Source organism: Selaginella moellendorffii, unplaced genomic scaffold (genome assembly GCF_000143415.4).
Source record: "Selaginella moellendorffii unplaced genomic scaffold, v1.0 SELMOscaffold_53, whole genome shotgun sequence".
In the NCBI taxonomy this organism is placed as follows: Eukaryota; Viridiplantae; Streptophyta; class Lycopodiopsida; order Selaginellales; family Selaginellaceae; genus Selaginella; species Selaginella moellendorffii.
In genome coordinates, this window is record NW_003314314.1 from 1040658 (window position 1) to 1055037 (window position 14380).

The window sequence follows — 14380 nt, forward strand, 5'->3', positions numbered from 1 at the left end:
TAGAGTAAAAAAGCACTCCTGTTTGATCAGTACGTATAAAGAATCAACTTTCTCATCAAATACAAAGCGTCATCTGAATGCAGATGGTAGTGTCTACTACAAAGTAGAAAAAAAAGGAACACAAATCGATGATCAGAAGCATAATGCTACCGGAAGAATAATGCGAAGAGAATGAGACGAGGGGCCACAAAAAAAAAAAATTCCTGAAAACTCACAAGCATCGCTCGCGCAGTGTATCATATTAGGCCCGGATTCCCGAAAGGATTGTTTTGGAACTGTGGATTTGCATTTGGCGGCGCGGGAACACCGAAAGGATTGTGAGGATTGCGACTCATCATCTGCTGCTGCTGCTGCTGCTGCAAGAAGAGTGCCTGCTGATGTTGAGCCATGGCTGCCATTTGTACATTCGGCGGAGGAGCAAACTTGCCAGAAGCCATGAACGGGTCGTGGTTCATTGTGTCGAATGGATTCATCATCTGCGGTGGTCCGCCGTAGCTCGTCCCCGCCCCTCCTGCGTACTGTTGCTGCGGTCGTCTGGATAGCGCGTCGTCGTATAGGCTGTCAAGCGTCAGCTTGTCAAAACCACCGGCCTGTGAAACGAAGAAGCAAAAGTGTGTGTCAAGAGATACACAGAAAAGTTGCAAACAAGGTTACCATACCAGTCTGCTCGAGCTGACAGCATTCTCGTTGCTGCTGGGATTGGTCACTAGAGCCAGCTCCCAACCGGTCGTGCCACTCTGTGGTGCCCAGGCTCCATTTGACTCCGAAGTGCCATTTGCCGTTGGACCTGGCCGTATATATTTCGTTCGTTCGTTACGATGAACTGAATGCTAATCACTTACCGGAAGGAACAATGGCTAGTGCCAGCGCATTGCTTTCGTCCAATGCTGAAGGGCTTGGAGCCATCTCTCCCAAGCCCTGTGACCATGAACGGCTATGTCAATAATGAACGAGAGACAAGCCAGACAAGCCATTGCTTACCAGAAGATCATTGCTCTCGAACGCGGAGCTTTGAATTGGTTTTGGTGGTGCTGGTGCTGGTGCTGGTGGAGCTTCTGGTGCGGGTTCGTCAACAGGCTCTGGTTCTGTTGGAGCCGCAGCGATCCGATTAGATATGAGACGTTCTCCATTATACTCGAGCTTCCAAAACAAAGTAGATTCATCAGCAATGCAACGTGCTGCCAGCTTCAGTTAGCTTACCGCAAGGTCCTTTGGTACTATAGCGAGACGAGGTGCATCTTTAACATACTCTTCCATCGTGGTCAAAAATGATTGAGGAGGCTAGAAACCAGAAAAGAAGATGTATAGTCAATGAAGAACTCATTGGTGGATACCTGTTCAAGGGTAGGAAACTGGAAGCTCCTAGCGAGATCCAACCCTTTGCAGATTTCGTAAAATTCTGATAGCCTTTCTGCCTGTAATCACTGTGTAGATGATACTTTGACGACAACAATAAACTTGAATTTACCTGCTGCCCTGCTCTTTTGTAGACTTCCAAAGCCTTTATAGCGTCATGTCGTTGCATCTCAAAGAACTAGAGCAGAAAGAAAAACAATTACGAACTAGAATACTACAAAGCAGATTATTACCAACCTTGTCTACAAGATTGATAATCCCGTCATTTATTGCTCTGTAAAGCTTGAAGCTCTCTTTAAAAACCTGCGATGATTTAAAGTCATGATCAGCAACTACAAATGTTTCGGACTGAATCAAGCATACCAGACCCAAAGCGTACTGGATCACGTGGTTGCTCGTGGCAGCTCCTTCAGGCTGAATTTTTTTCAAGAATTACGGACTCGTATTTTGTAAGCATGAATGAAAGTAAACCTGGCATCCCATAAGGCGATGCAGAAGCTGTTGTAGAGAAGGTAACTGTTCTAGTAAGTCGATTGTGTCGAGCTCCCTGGTTCTGCTGTGACCCTGTTCCATCAATGCTCACTCATTGTACCGGGGAAAACGAGTGCGAGGACTAACCGATGAGCGCTCTGACTCGACATCGTATTTCAAAATCCGAAAGCACTCGAGCCGCTCCTCGAGAAATAATGCGTAAGTTCGGACCCAAGCCGAGTAGTCCCATGCTGGTAAGTTCAAAGTATAATCAACATCTACAAAGAAGATGAACAGATTGCCTTGCGTACCGTTGGGACTAGAATCGTCCTTGAAATTGGACAGGTTGAGGATATGCGCTCGGTTCCGTGAATAATTAATGAGCTCCTCGCGAAACGTTGGATCCCCCTCTCTGAGTGTCCGGTGGATCACCATGAGCGCCTTGAGGGCTACCTGTGAGCAAAGAGCATAAGTCCCGGATTCGCGTGTTTCTCAACTACGAGCTTACTTACGGTCCAAGTGTGGGTCTTGGAGATGCGCCTGGCAAGAGCGTGAATGCAGTAGGCAACGTCTGCTCTGGGCCTGGCGGCCGAGGTGGCAAGGAAGATCGCTGCGGCGAGTAAGAAAAAAGAAATCGATTGAGATGATACAATCCAATTCATGCTAAGGAACTTGATGGCTAAATCTCACTTACTTCTGACATGCTTCTCTTTGGGAGGGCACTCGACATGATTCGTCGCCTTGACCACTGCAATGTCCAAGTCCTGGGAGGAGAGAAATCGGCATCGATCAATCGGAGAGACCGCAAGAACAGTACCTTGAATTCGCTGTTAACCTTGGCGAGGCCGACTTTGGTGGAATCCTTGAGCGCGCCGAGAGCTTTGCGAATCGTCTTAGATCCACCGGCCATAGCTCTGAGCTTACCCTAGCGACGCGATCTAGTGACCTAGGAGCTGCGCAAATCCAATTGCGCGCTCATCCTCCCCCGCCATGCTCCTCCATGGATCTGAGACCTAAATAAAAACAAACACTCTCCATTTTCTCATTCATAAAGCCCACACTGGCATTTGGCCAGGGTTCGAGTCCTGCCCTAACGGGGGAGCGCGGATGGTTCTCCATGGCTGGGCATCCGCGACGGCAGCGCTATCTCCTCCGATCACTCCTCCAAGAAGAAGAATCGATCGTCCGCCGCATTGCCTGCTGCCGAAATCCAAGCTCCGGAGCTGGCTATGGCCCCATCGGAGAAGAAAATGGAGCATCCTCGCCGGCAACAGCAGCGGCAGTGAATTCTGGCAATGGCGCCCCGGATCGTCTCAAGCGGCAGGGAGCAGCAGCGCCAGATTGCTGCGCCTGATTGCGAGGTCAGTAGCAGTGGTGATCGTCACGATATTGTCTGGGGTTGTGGCGCTGCGAATTCGAGGTCTAGCGCAGGATTACATCGAGACAAAGCTCTTGCCACCGATCGCGATGCTGCTTGGGGAGCGGCTTTCCAGGCAAGTGGAGCTGGGAAAAGTGGCTGGGCTTTCGCCGCTGGGAATCAGCCTTAGAGATTGCTCCATTGGGCCTCACGACCAGGACTTTTCATGCGCGCAACTTCCGGTTCTAACCATCCGCATAAATCCGGTTCGTAGCTTCCAGCGCCGCCAGCTCGCGGCAGACTTGATCTTAAGTCACCCGCATTTGCTCGTAGCACAAAGGCAGGACTGGACGTGGCTGGGGCTTCCAGCGGTTCCTCCCGAAAAGATCAAAAGGTTGCTACATGATGGTGGTAATGACGAGACTGTGGATTCGAGGACACGAATCCGGCGGCTTGCCAGGGAATCGAGCGCGCTCAAGCAGGCTGACGAGAGGATCAAGGCGGCCCGACGCTCGGCCAACCTTGGGTACAGGCCGGCAGCATTTGGAAACGATAACTTGGAAGCAGGGAACATAGCAGTGGGAGAAGATGGCACTGCGGCTATGAGGGGGCCTTTGCACGGTGCAAAATCGTGGGTGAAGGAACACTTGCCTAGGCAAACTTCGTCAGCGTCGGACAAGGCTTACTTCCAGAAAAAGAATCTTCGAGCTAGCGCTGCAAAAGCTCGCACGTTTTTCCAGAAGACAGGCGGAGCTCCGGTTGGCAGCCACCGTATTCCACCCTCGATGTCGCAATCTTACAAGACTACAGAGTTTGAGCGAGCCCGGAACAGTAATGCTGTTGACTTAACGAGGCAATCGTCCACAGCAGCAGCAGTTGACGATCTCCAGCAGGACGGAAAGTCGAGCACAAGTCCCGTGACCATTGAGTCTGTTTACATCAGAGATGGAACCTTTCTACTACTTGCGTTTGGCGACAATGAACCAAGGTAGGAGAAACGGCACTTTATTTTTTTCTTTTAATGCTGCTGACGCTTTCTCTTTTGATCTTGACTTAGAGTCCTGGATCAGTTTAATGGGCGTGTCGACTTTGCTAGTGACTACCAAGTTATAGACGCGCAAGTGTCTGGTGTTCCGAAAGTTTGGAGACGACCCGCGTCAGAGCATGATGCAGGGTTGCTAAATGTGGTCGTCCATTCTGACATTAAACAGCAACAATGGGACGTCAAGATCAAAGCTCGAAATCTTTTTGTTCCAGTAAGTCCATTGCGTTTTCTTGTTTTTGTCCTGACGCGTGTGCTTCCCTTAGCTTGTAGAGAGGTTGCTTGAGCTGCCAATCGATTTTTATAGTGGAACGGCACACGGAGAGGTAGTGCCCGATCATATGCCAGCTCATTGACCTGTTTTTTTTTGCAACGTAGGTTCACGTTAGAATGAACAATGAAGACAATTTTCCTCAACTTGGTGGTAAGGTGGATATAAAGAATGTCAGCTTCAAAATCGTGGAAGCTCCAGCTGCATTCAAGGTAAGGTAAGGGTGGTGTTCCTGTCTCATGAGGAGTTTTCTTTCTTTTTCTTCGTCTTTTTTCCTAAAATTATCTACCTTCAGGAAGTAAATGGAACAATATTTCTACAAGGGCAGCGAGCTTTCCTTCACAATACTAGTGGTCTATATGGTAAAATTCCCGTCAATGTTTCAGGAGACATGGACGTAAATCCTGAAAATGGAGAATTTCGTCTTAGCTGTCAGGTATTTTGGCACCACTAATAAGTTTCTATCTATTTTCACTTTTTTGCAGGTTCCTGGAGTGGAAGTGAACTCTCTTATGACCACACTCAAAGTCCGTCCGCCTCCTTTTCCAGTAAGCTTGGAATAGATTTTTCTGTTGGTATGTTATAACATGGATGTATCAAAGGTTGCTGGCGCCGTCAAGGCTGTGGTGTACTGTCGTGGACCCTTGGATGCGCCAATATTTGAAGGAAGTGCTGAAACGTTAAAGAACCGAACGGATTTGACATTCAATGCATCGCCTTCTAAAGCTATCGATTCAATCCGAAACAACCTTCACAAAGGTGCAGCAGCTGCTTACGATAACGTTGCTTTTACGATGGCTTCTGGAAGTTTTACTTTCGATACCGATGGTGCCGTGAGTATTTGCAAGCACTTGTTTTCTCAACCTGGCTCTTCATCTTGACAGACGGCAAACATATATGGAATCAGAGCGACGCCAGTCGGTGGAGGAGAGATTCGCGGTGCGGGCGATATGTGGATCTGTCCTGAGGTAACAGTATTGCATTTTCATTTCAACTTTCACACTTGTAATAAATCAGGGCGAAATTGATCCAACGGCCATAAGGATCGATTGTTCAGGATACGTGATGATCAATGATATTATTGGAAGCTACACAACTAATGAAATGAAACTGCCGCTTTTTGGCGCGATGCACGGGGAAGCTAAAGTTCGTGGATCACTTCAAATGCCGTAAGTGTCACTCATACGGAAAGTATGACTTTTACGTTTTTTACAGGGTATTTGACATCAAATGGGTTATGCCGGATGCAAAGGGATCATTCACCGGATCACGAGGGGATATTTCTATATCGGACGAAGCCATTGTCTTAAATTCCTCTTCATTTACTTTTGACGTGAATTCTAAGATGTCTACGGTACCGGTTGCAGTCAGAAAAAATAAGAGTATACCGACTCTAGAAGGCTTAGAGCTCGACGCACGATTTCGAGGATTTGATATACTGGATTTCCTACCTTCTGCGCCTTCTATTTCACCTGACAGTACACAAATGAAGGCCACCTGTAAGCTTAAATTCCAGGGCCGTTTTGTTTCCGACAAAGATACTAAGATGTCTGGGCTGGTTGGTGACGTTTCTCTTTCGGGATTGAAGTTGAATCAACTTCTAGTTGCTTCTCATTCGAGCGGATTGCTAGACGTGTCAGGATCTGGCTTTAAGGTAAACCAGTTCATACCTCAGATTTTTCCCCTTGCGTTAACATTTTGTGCAGCTGATTACAAGTGGAAGAGGAAAGGAGCATCTTACTGTTCAATTATCAAAAAATGGTCATGAGCCATCGTCGTTTTCGTTGCAGAGAGGCAAACTTCAAGTTGATGCTTCTCATTCGCCGCATTCTTTGGCAAAGTTAGAGGTAAGATACTGACTCCTTGTGTGCAACGTTTTAATCAAGTGCTTTATTTTCAGATCCGTAATCTTCCACTGGATGAGTTGGAGCTATCGTCATTGAGGGGTATGATGCACAAGGTACGATGCAGTCAGTACGTTACTATGCTCATTACAATGCTGCTACAGGTTGATATACAACTTAACCTTGACAAGCGAAGGGGCCATGGTTGCTTGTCAGTCGGACGACCAAGGTTTAGTGGCATGCAAGGCGAGCTTCTTGATGTATCAGCCCGGTGGTCAGGCGACGTGGTAAGCATACTGGCTAATGCCCCTTTGTTTTTATCATGCATTCACCTTGAAGGTTACGTTGGAGAAATCTCTGCTTGAACAAGCGGACAGCACATACGAGCTTCGGGGTGAATACGTGCTGCCAGGCCCTCGTGAAAAGGCTGTCGCATCGGGCAACAAAAGACACCTGAGTGACGGAATGTGGCAGAAGTTGATGGCAGGACATCTTGAAAATGCCATCAGCTCCTTAGGGAGGTGGAGGCTTCGTCTGGAAGTACCTAGAGCGGAGCTGTCGGATATGCTACCTGTTGCTCGTCTTCTGTCTAGGAGCAGCGACCCTGCAATTGTAACAAGATCTAAGGTATTTATATGTTTTTTACCATCTCCGTAGTGACGTTGCTTTGTGATGCTAGGAATTGTTTTTACAAGAGGTGGAAAAGGCTGCTTTTCTTGCACACAGTTTGAAACAGCAAATGGAGGTACCTTGTTTGCTTTTCTTCGTTTGTTTGTTTTGTTTACGTACTGTCGTGTTTGTGGTGGATCTTTTAGTTTTTAAAGAAAGAAAGCGCTACGTCTCCTCAAGATCGAAGCTCGGCAGATTCGTTGCCTTTGCCGGGTCTTGCAGAATTGAATGGCCGTTGGCATGGTACATTTGAAGCAAGCGGCGGTGGAAACAGTGACATGACAGTAAGATCGTCAGTGCGAGTTGTTTACCATAGTCTAAAATGCTATTACGTACAGGCAAGTTTGGATCTTCACGGCGAGAACTGGGAATGGGGTGTATATAACATTCAAAGTGCTGTGGCGACTGGAAGCTACTGTTACACGGACGGTCTCCGGCTTGAGAAGGTCTTCTTACAGAAGGATACTGCAACACTCCATGCCGATGGGATGCTCGGGCCAAATTCGAACCTGCATTTTGCTCTCTTGAACTTCCCTGTGGAGCTTGTGCCGCCCCTGATGCAAGCCATCCAATCGTCCTCTGTCGAACCTCTCCAGTCTTCGGCACCGCATGCTCCATTGAACGGAGTCCTGCATATGGAAGGGGACCTCAGAGGAGATTGCAACAAGCCAGAATGTGATGTTCACGTAAGATTGCTCGACGGGGCTATTGGCGGTATCAACTTAAGCAAGGCGGACTTGGCTGCATCGGTAACATCCGGGAACCAGTTTGTTTTCAACGCTCGACTTGAACCTGTCGTGCATGCGGGCCATGTCTACGTGAGAGGCAGTATACCGTTGGGGTCCAAGGCTTTAGATCCACAGTCGAAGTCGAGAAATGCTGCTGTGAAAAGGTGGATGGGCGCTAGTATCAACAACAGGGGCCATGGCAACAGTGAGGGGCAAACTGATTATAGTACATCATCGGAGTGGGATTTCATCGATGCAGGAGCTTTATACGTTGACGTTGTTGTCAAGGACAGTGGGATGATGCTGCTGACAACAATTACACCAAATATGAAATGGCTCCAAGGAAACGCGGACGTGAGGCTTCAGGTATTTTCGTTTTCTTTCTCGGTTTCACTCTTTTACTCTGAGAGCAGGTTCGAGGGGCATCCGAGCAACCGAAGTTTGATGGAATGGCTGTCTTTCACAAAGCGACTGTCTCGTCCCCTATACTACCAAAACCAGCACATAATATTGGCGGAACTGTCACCGTGAAGAATAATGAGCTGATTGTTGATGCTATCGAAGGCAAAGTTGGGAAGAGAGGAAGGCTTTTGATTAAAGGTAAACTACCTTTGAAAGCTGCTGTCGATAGCAGTGACTGCAGTTTGGAAGTGAAAGCCGATTCTCTGGAGGTCCGTGCAAAAAATATGTTGAGGTATGTAATGCTTTTAGGCGTCAGGAAGTTCACATGGCGCATCTGTGTGTAGTGGACAAGTAGATGGACAGCTATCTGTCATGGGAAGCCTTTCAGATCCCGAACTTACAGGTGTCGTCAAGCTCAGTCGGGGCGAACTGTATCTTTCTCAAGAAAAGAATTCGAAGGCGGCAACCTCGACTATCCCTCGTGCTTTGTCAGGTCTGTAGATCTGTTTTGTGACGTATATAGCTGACATAATTTTCAGATCTCGAGTTGGTCAAAGAAGAAAGCCACGAACGTAAACTGCCAGTGGCCGTACGCTTGAAAGGCTTGAAGCTGCAATTTGGACCTGAGTTGCGAATGGTTTACCCTTTGATATTGAATTTCGCGGTAAATGGAGAGCTGGAGTTTCATGGATTTGCTGATTCCGAACGTGTCAAGCCCAAGGGAGTGCTGACGTTTGAGAACGGTGATGTAAACCTTGTTGCTACTCAGGTAAGCTAAGCTGTCTCTTGCACCGCTAATGATGTGTTTCAGGTGAGATTGAACAAGGATTATCCAAACCGTGCCAAGTTCGAACCGGAACAGGGTCTCGATCCTAACTTGGATTTAGCATTGGTCGGTTTGCATTTCCAGCTGAAAGTTCAAGGGCGTGCACAAAATTGGCAGGACAGCATTGTTTTGACTTATGCTCGCTCTGGAGAACAAGACACATTGACTCGTATTGAAGTAAGCTTCTATTGTATATTATTTATCTCGCTGATGCGTGCGATCGTGCAGGCCGCTAAGCTGTTTGAAAATCAACTTGTGGATTCGCTGCTCGAAGGCAACGGTCAGTTTGCTTTCAAGAAGCTTGCGGCTGCTACGGTCGAGACACTCATGCCGAAGATAGAAACCAAAGGAGAGTTTGGACAGGCTCGTTGGCGGCTTGTTTACGCACCGCAGATTCCAAACCTCCTGTCCCTGGATCCTACAACAGACCCGTTCAAGTCGCTTGCAAACCTCTCCTTCGGTACGGAAGTTGAAGTGCGACTCGGCAAGCATCTACAGGTTGGTGTCGTTTTATAAACGTTTTCCTCGTTCCTGAAGACGTGTGTCATTCGTTCACTGCGCAGGCATCAGTGGTGCGACAATTGAAGGAGTCGGAAATGGCGACGCAGTGGACACTGATCTATCATCTCAACAACAAGTTGCGCCTCGTCTTCTCGTCAATTCCTTCGGTTGACAACAGGCTACTGCTCGAGTATTCGGCGTCCTAAAGTAGAAACAGGCACAGGGTTCGCCATCGTCACAGCACAGGGACAAGGCTCCAAATCCTCAAATCCCCGAGTCCTAGCATAGCAGCGCACAAATACGCAGGTCGGAGGAGGTGCAACCGGAAGAAAAAGAAATAAAAACGCTGGAGAAGGTTAGTGGCAATCAGCATCATCCAGCAGAAGCAGAGCCGAGGGGAATTGCGTGTTTGGATCGTAGCAGCCCAAGAATCAAGGTGGTCCGTACATTATGAACATATGAAAAAGGTGAAGGTGCCAGTTTTTCTTCATCGCCTCGTTCAACCTTTTAGCGCTTGCTCGGCTAGTAGGGCGCTACCACCGCCACCGCCAGCGGCAGCAGCAGCAAAGAGAGACATGGCGGCGTCGAGTCAATTGCCAGCGTCGACCGGCTTCGACAGGCCCGAGATGTACAAGTCCCCGCTGGCGGGGAGCGTGTCTTTCTACCAGAGGCACTTGTTCGTGTGCTACAAGGATGCTCTCAGCTGGCCGTCGCAGGTGGAGAGTGCGGAATTGGGTGGCCTTCCGCACGCTCTCTTCGCTGCGTTCAAGGCTCGCAAGAACGATATGCCCAACAAGGTGCTGCTGGCTCTTTTTAAAACAGGATTTCTTTGTCTGATCTCCTCTCTCGCGTGTTCTTGCAGATCCGGTTGACTGTTTGTGAAGCATCTGATTCAACGGAGGGAGACATTCTTGTCTTTCCAGATCTCGTGCGCTACAGGTTTCGGGCATTGTTTCTTTTATTTTCTATCTGGATCCAAAGTTGCATGCACTGACTTTAGTATTTCGTTTTTGCAGAGGTTTGAGAGCCTCTGACGCGGAATCATTTGTGGAGGAAGTGGTGGTCAATGAGCAGATATGGAGCCATGGTGTCGAGGAGCCTCTCAGTGGCAGCCATGTCTTCATCTGCGCTCACGGAGCTCGCGACGCACGCTGCGGAAGCTGCGGCCCGGTTCTGGTCGACAAATTCCGGGACGAGATTGAAGCCAGGGGCTTGACTGGTCGTGTCACAGTCAAGGCTTGCTCCCACATTGGTGGTCACAAATTCGCTGGCAATGTCATCGTCTACGCCGCTAGCGGAGGAGGCGGTCCAGTCTCGGGGCACTGGTAAGTCCTCGCTCACTTTTTCTTAGTTTCAAATCTGACTCGTTCTCTTTGCAACGCAGGTATGGATATGTCACTCCCAACGATGTTTCGGTGCTCCTGGAGCAGCACATAGAGAGAGGCCAGATAGTTGACAAGCTGTGGAGGTGAGTGTTACTACGTTGTTGGTGTTGTTTGATCCTGGTTTTTACTCCTTTTGGCAGGGGTCAAATGGGCCTCACCGAGGATCAACAGCGCCAGTCTCAAGTTTCGAGGCAAACCGCGGACGAGACAGTGTACGCCTGTCCCTGTGGCGTGATAGGAGGCGTTTGCGGAGCCAAGCAACAGAAGCGTGCTGTCAACGCGAGAAGCGTCACTGTCGCGGCTAAAGCAAAAGGAGGAGGGGATGCTCAAGACAATGCGGAGGACGGACAAGCAACAAAGATGGCTCCCACAGAGGACGAGCCGCTGCAAAAGAAGAAGACGACGACCAAGAACAAGGCTCGGGGAAACGACGGCGGATGGAAGACGAAGATCACGCAAGACAAGCTGGCGGCTGCCGTGCTCGTGCTGGTTGCTGCCATCACCACTGGAATGTGTTTCTACGCGGCCATCCCAGCGTTTTAACGTAGCTCTTGAGTGTCTGTCACTCACGCTACTCTTTAACCATTACTCTTCTCAAAATTTCTTGGCAAAGATTTTCCTTTTCTATGTTCTTCAAATGAAAGAAAGATGGGAGTTTGTTATGGAAGTCCAAACGACATGACAATCCGTAGACGTTTCGTACAAGCCAGCATGTTACATTTTTAATATATGAGAGGAAAAAGCTACTAGGAAAGCTATTTACACACCCAGGAAATGGTACACAGCGCGCAATACGAGAGAGGAAAAAAAATAAAAATGGCGGCGGCTTCCAATGTCTCATCGCCACCACGAGCAGCACTTGGTAGACTTGGTTGTCGACTCGGTTGCGTTCCTTGCAGCGAGGCAAGGGCCAGCAGCTTCATGGTCGGGAGGAAGATTGTAGAAACGATACGGTTGCGACGCGCAGCAAAACTCGGTTACATTTCCACAACCTCCTTTGCTGAAGGGGTGCGCATCCTTCGGAAGGTTGCTGCAAAAACCCAGTCTTTGTGAGCTGCGTTACGAGGATTCCTGCTCACCGGAGGTATGGAATTCGTGTGCGACGTGTTTTCTCATACGTCGTTTGGTTTGTAAGCACCAGATAACTGCAAACAGAAGTTAGCGATCACTCTTTTTTTCTATCTTTACCTGTGGAAAACGAGCAGGGTGGCAAGAAATATAGAACAACAGAGGAGGCCCACGAACATCACCAGCAGCAGCAGATTCTGTGGCCTGTGGAGCGAAATAAGTGTGAATTGCAAACCAAACGCACGACAAGAGGGCACTTACCATGCCGAGCTCTTTTCCAAGTGGAAGGCAAGAAAGTAGAGGACTGTCGACCAGATGCACAAAAAGGTCTCCAGAAAAACATACCACCTGCGTGCTCCAGTCAGAATCTGGGACGCAATGAACACAAGGAGCCTGTGAAACGTACCAGAATCTGCGATGATTGTATTGTCCGATGCAAGTGTCCAGCCAGACGCAGTGATGATCAAATCTCAGCACGCATTTGTTACAATCGTGGCAGTGTTTTGTTCTTGGGGGCTGCAATGGAAGAAAACAAAGCAAAATGGGATTTTTATCAAGAATAGGTTAGAAGAACTTGGTTTCTTACCTGGACAACGCGACAGGTACTGCAGTGAGAACTGACAGTCGCAATCAATGAGGAAAGAATGTAAGCGAAGAGAAAACAAAAAGGAAAACTCACAATGGAGTGGAGCCGGCTACAGCTTTAATTCCCGCTTCGAACTCTGGATCGTTTTCCAGATCCTCCACGTAGCTTCCAATCACTGAAATCGTGACAAGAATCTCGCAAGGATTTTTTGCTTACCCCGGTGACGAACCAGCAACCCGGTAGTACTGGATGACAGTAACAACGATCAAGACGAGATATAGCAACGCATACCTGAGAGTGAGAGTGTCAACGAATGAGCAGTGAAAGAGTGCACAAAAACAAAAAGGGATCTCGTTTTTGAGGCTTACCAAGTGTAGGAGAAGATCTGGTGTTGCAATTCCTCGTAGAGAAGGATGAGCAGCCCCACACCGAGGGTGTGAGCTAGAAACCAGCAAGTCTTACCCCCAAAACCTGGGAAATGGAGTGGAATTGGAGTGAAGTGGAGTGGAGCGCGACTGAGAAGAGTGCTTACCTACCTGTGCTGCAGCTGCCACAAGCATCGCTGGTGAAGCACCGCATCGGGGCAGAGAGGAAAAGGGGAGAGCTTTCTCACTCTCGCATAAGCCCTAATTCGTTTTTGAGAATCTTTTTTGTATTAGACTTGAGTAAAGGGAAAGGATCGGTTAGTTTGGTTGTAGGTCAAAATGAGATTGGTGCTGGGATTCGTGATCGCTGCGCTGGTAGTCGCGAGGATTGGAAGCGCGACGCCGAGGCATGGATTGGATGAGAGCGCTGTGGATCGCGAGAAGGACAGGAGCGATCCGGAGCTGAATCGAGCGCTGGATGAGTTTATGGATCTGGTGGCGCAGCACAGGGTTGTCATCGTCGGGAAAAAGGATTGCACGTAAGCTTACATCACAAACGCAAGTTCTAGCAAGCTTAAAGGAATGAAAAGGCTCTGTTTCCTTGATCTGAGGAAGTGAGAACTTCCACTTAGGATGACGAATCGCGTGAAAGCGGCGATGTCGGAGCAAGGAGAGAAGCCGCATTTCATTGACATCGACCACACGAAATCAGGTAGCTCCTCTGTTCTCTTTTCTTTCTTTCGTTCATCTCTTTGCTTTTGCTTTCCAGACGAAGCATGGATGATACAAAAAGCTCTCCGGAGGTGGCTCGGCTACTGGATCACTCCACAGGTGTTTGTCAATGGAATGCACTACGGAGGAGCGGAGTGTGAGTTCTTTCTCTAGTTCCAAGCTTGCATTCTGTTTCCTAAGTTTGCTGCTACTCTTTTCCCAGTGTTGCTTGACAACCATAAGACCGGACTCTTGGCGGACCACTTGAAGGAAATGAAGACCGAGCTTTGAGCTACAGGGACTTTGTTTTGTCTGATCTATCCATCCAAGAGCATATTTGCGATTTGGCTCTTTGTTTGCGTGAGTTCTTTTTGTGTTGGCAAAGTGCTTTCCTCTTGCAGCTATGGAGGTGTGCCGGGCTGAAGTTGAGCTCGACGTTTCAGCGTGGGAGGCGTGGCAAACGTTCAAGGATGCCAAATCGCTGGCGGGCATCATTCCTGGTGTGATCCAGAGCGTGGAGTATCTGGTGGGAGGCGGCGAAGCTGGTACCATCAGGCTTGTTGGCCTCAGTACGTAGCAACTCTCAAGTTTGATGATCCACGCTTAATGGCTTGCTGGATTTGCAGAGCAAGATGGAAGCTCCAAGGTGGTGTTTGCGAAAGAGAGACTGAAACTGGTCGATGATGCTTCCATGACGATTCGATACACTATGCTGGAAAACTGTGACTTTAGTCACTTGTACAGTCACTACGTTGGTACGCTGCGTTTCCATCCGATTCAAAGCGAGCCAAGCAAGAG

General features: G+C 48.6%; 5 protein-coding genes across 5 annotated transcripts; 3 read left to right on the top strand and 2 right to left on the bottom strand.

Annotated features, from left to right (window-relative positions):
• On the bottom strand, positions 1-2767 carry LOC9660920 (putative clathrin assembly protein At5g57200). Its single transcript, XM_002982380.2, has 15 exons — positions 2645-2767; positions 2522-2591; positions 2340-2437; positions 2139-2280; positions 1975-2078; positions 1828-1920; positions 1720-1770; positions 1594-1659; positions 1469-1534; positions 1335-1415; positions 1201-1281; positions 982-1140; positions 843-918; positions 660-787; positions 1-590 (listed from the first exon to the last, which is right to left on the bottom strand). Exons 1-15 carry the CDS (start codon positions 2735-2737, stop codon positions 237-239), a joined length of 1662 nt encoding a protein of 553 aa, XP_002982426.1. The 5' UTR covers positions 2738-2767; the 3' UTR covers positions 1-236.
• Positions 2768-2890: 123 nt separating this feature from the next.
• Positions 2891-9957, top strand: LOC9660996. Its single transcript, XM_002982267.2, has 23 exons — positions 2891-4172; positions 4242-4440; positions 4493-4552; positions 4605-4709; positions 4793-4933; positions 4983-5045; positions 5100-5330; positions 5382-5465; positions 5515-5666; positions 5713-6151; positions 6204-6344; positions 6398-6457; positions 6506-6628; positions 6681-6968; positions 7021-7086; positions 7157-7294; positions 7349-8104; positions 8152-8432; positions 8485-8633; positions 8680-8909; positions 8952-9143; positions 9195-9464; positions 9530-9957. Exons 1-23 carry the CDS (start codon positions 2935-2937, stop codon positions 9671-9673), a joined length of 5550 nt encoding a protein of 1849 aa, XP_002982313.1. The 5' UTR covers positions 2891-2934; the 3' UTR covers positions 9674-9957.
• On the top strand, positions 9680-11479 carry LOC9636244. The gene is made up of 5 exons (XM_002982268.2): positions 9680-10264; positions 10330-10406; positions 10484-10792; positions 10852-10935; positions 10993-11479. Exons 1-5 carry the CDS (start codon positions 9926-9928, stop codon positions 11393-11395), a joined length of 1212 nt encoding a protein of 403 aa, XP_002982314.2. The 5' UTR covers positions 9680-9925; the 3' UTR covers positions 11396-11479.
• A 68-nt stretch (positions 11480-11547) lies between these two features.
• LOC9636245 (protein S-acyltransferase 10) lies at positions 11548-13148 on the bottom strand. The gene is made up of 10 exons (XM_002982381.2): positions 13043-13148; positions 12875-12977; positions 12723-12797; positions 12600-12671; positions 12507-12537; positions 12327-12436; positions 12182-12268; positions 12041-12124; positions 11932-11997; positions 11548-11882 (listed from the first exon to the last, which is right to left on the bottom strand). The coding sequence occupies exons 1-10, from the start codon at positions 13083-13085 to the stop codon at positions 11690-11692; spliced, it is 864 nt and encodes a 287-aa protein (XP_002982427.1). The 5' UTR covers positions 13086-13148; the 3' UTR covers positions 11548-11689.
• Positions 13149-13210: 62 nt separating this feature from the next.
• LOC9660997 (glutaredoxin-C4) lies at positions 13211-13896 on the top strand. Its single transcript, XM_024687336.1, has 4 exons — positions 13211-13410; positions 13487-13583; positions 13641-13739; positions 13806-13896. Exons 2-4 carry the CDS (start codon positions 13505-13507, stop codon positions 13871-13873), a joined length of 246 nt encoding a protein of 81 aa, XP_024543104.1. The 5' UTR covers positions 13211-13410; positions 13487-13504; the 3' UTR covers positions 13874-13896.
• Positions 13897-14380: the final 484 nt, after the last annotated feature.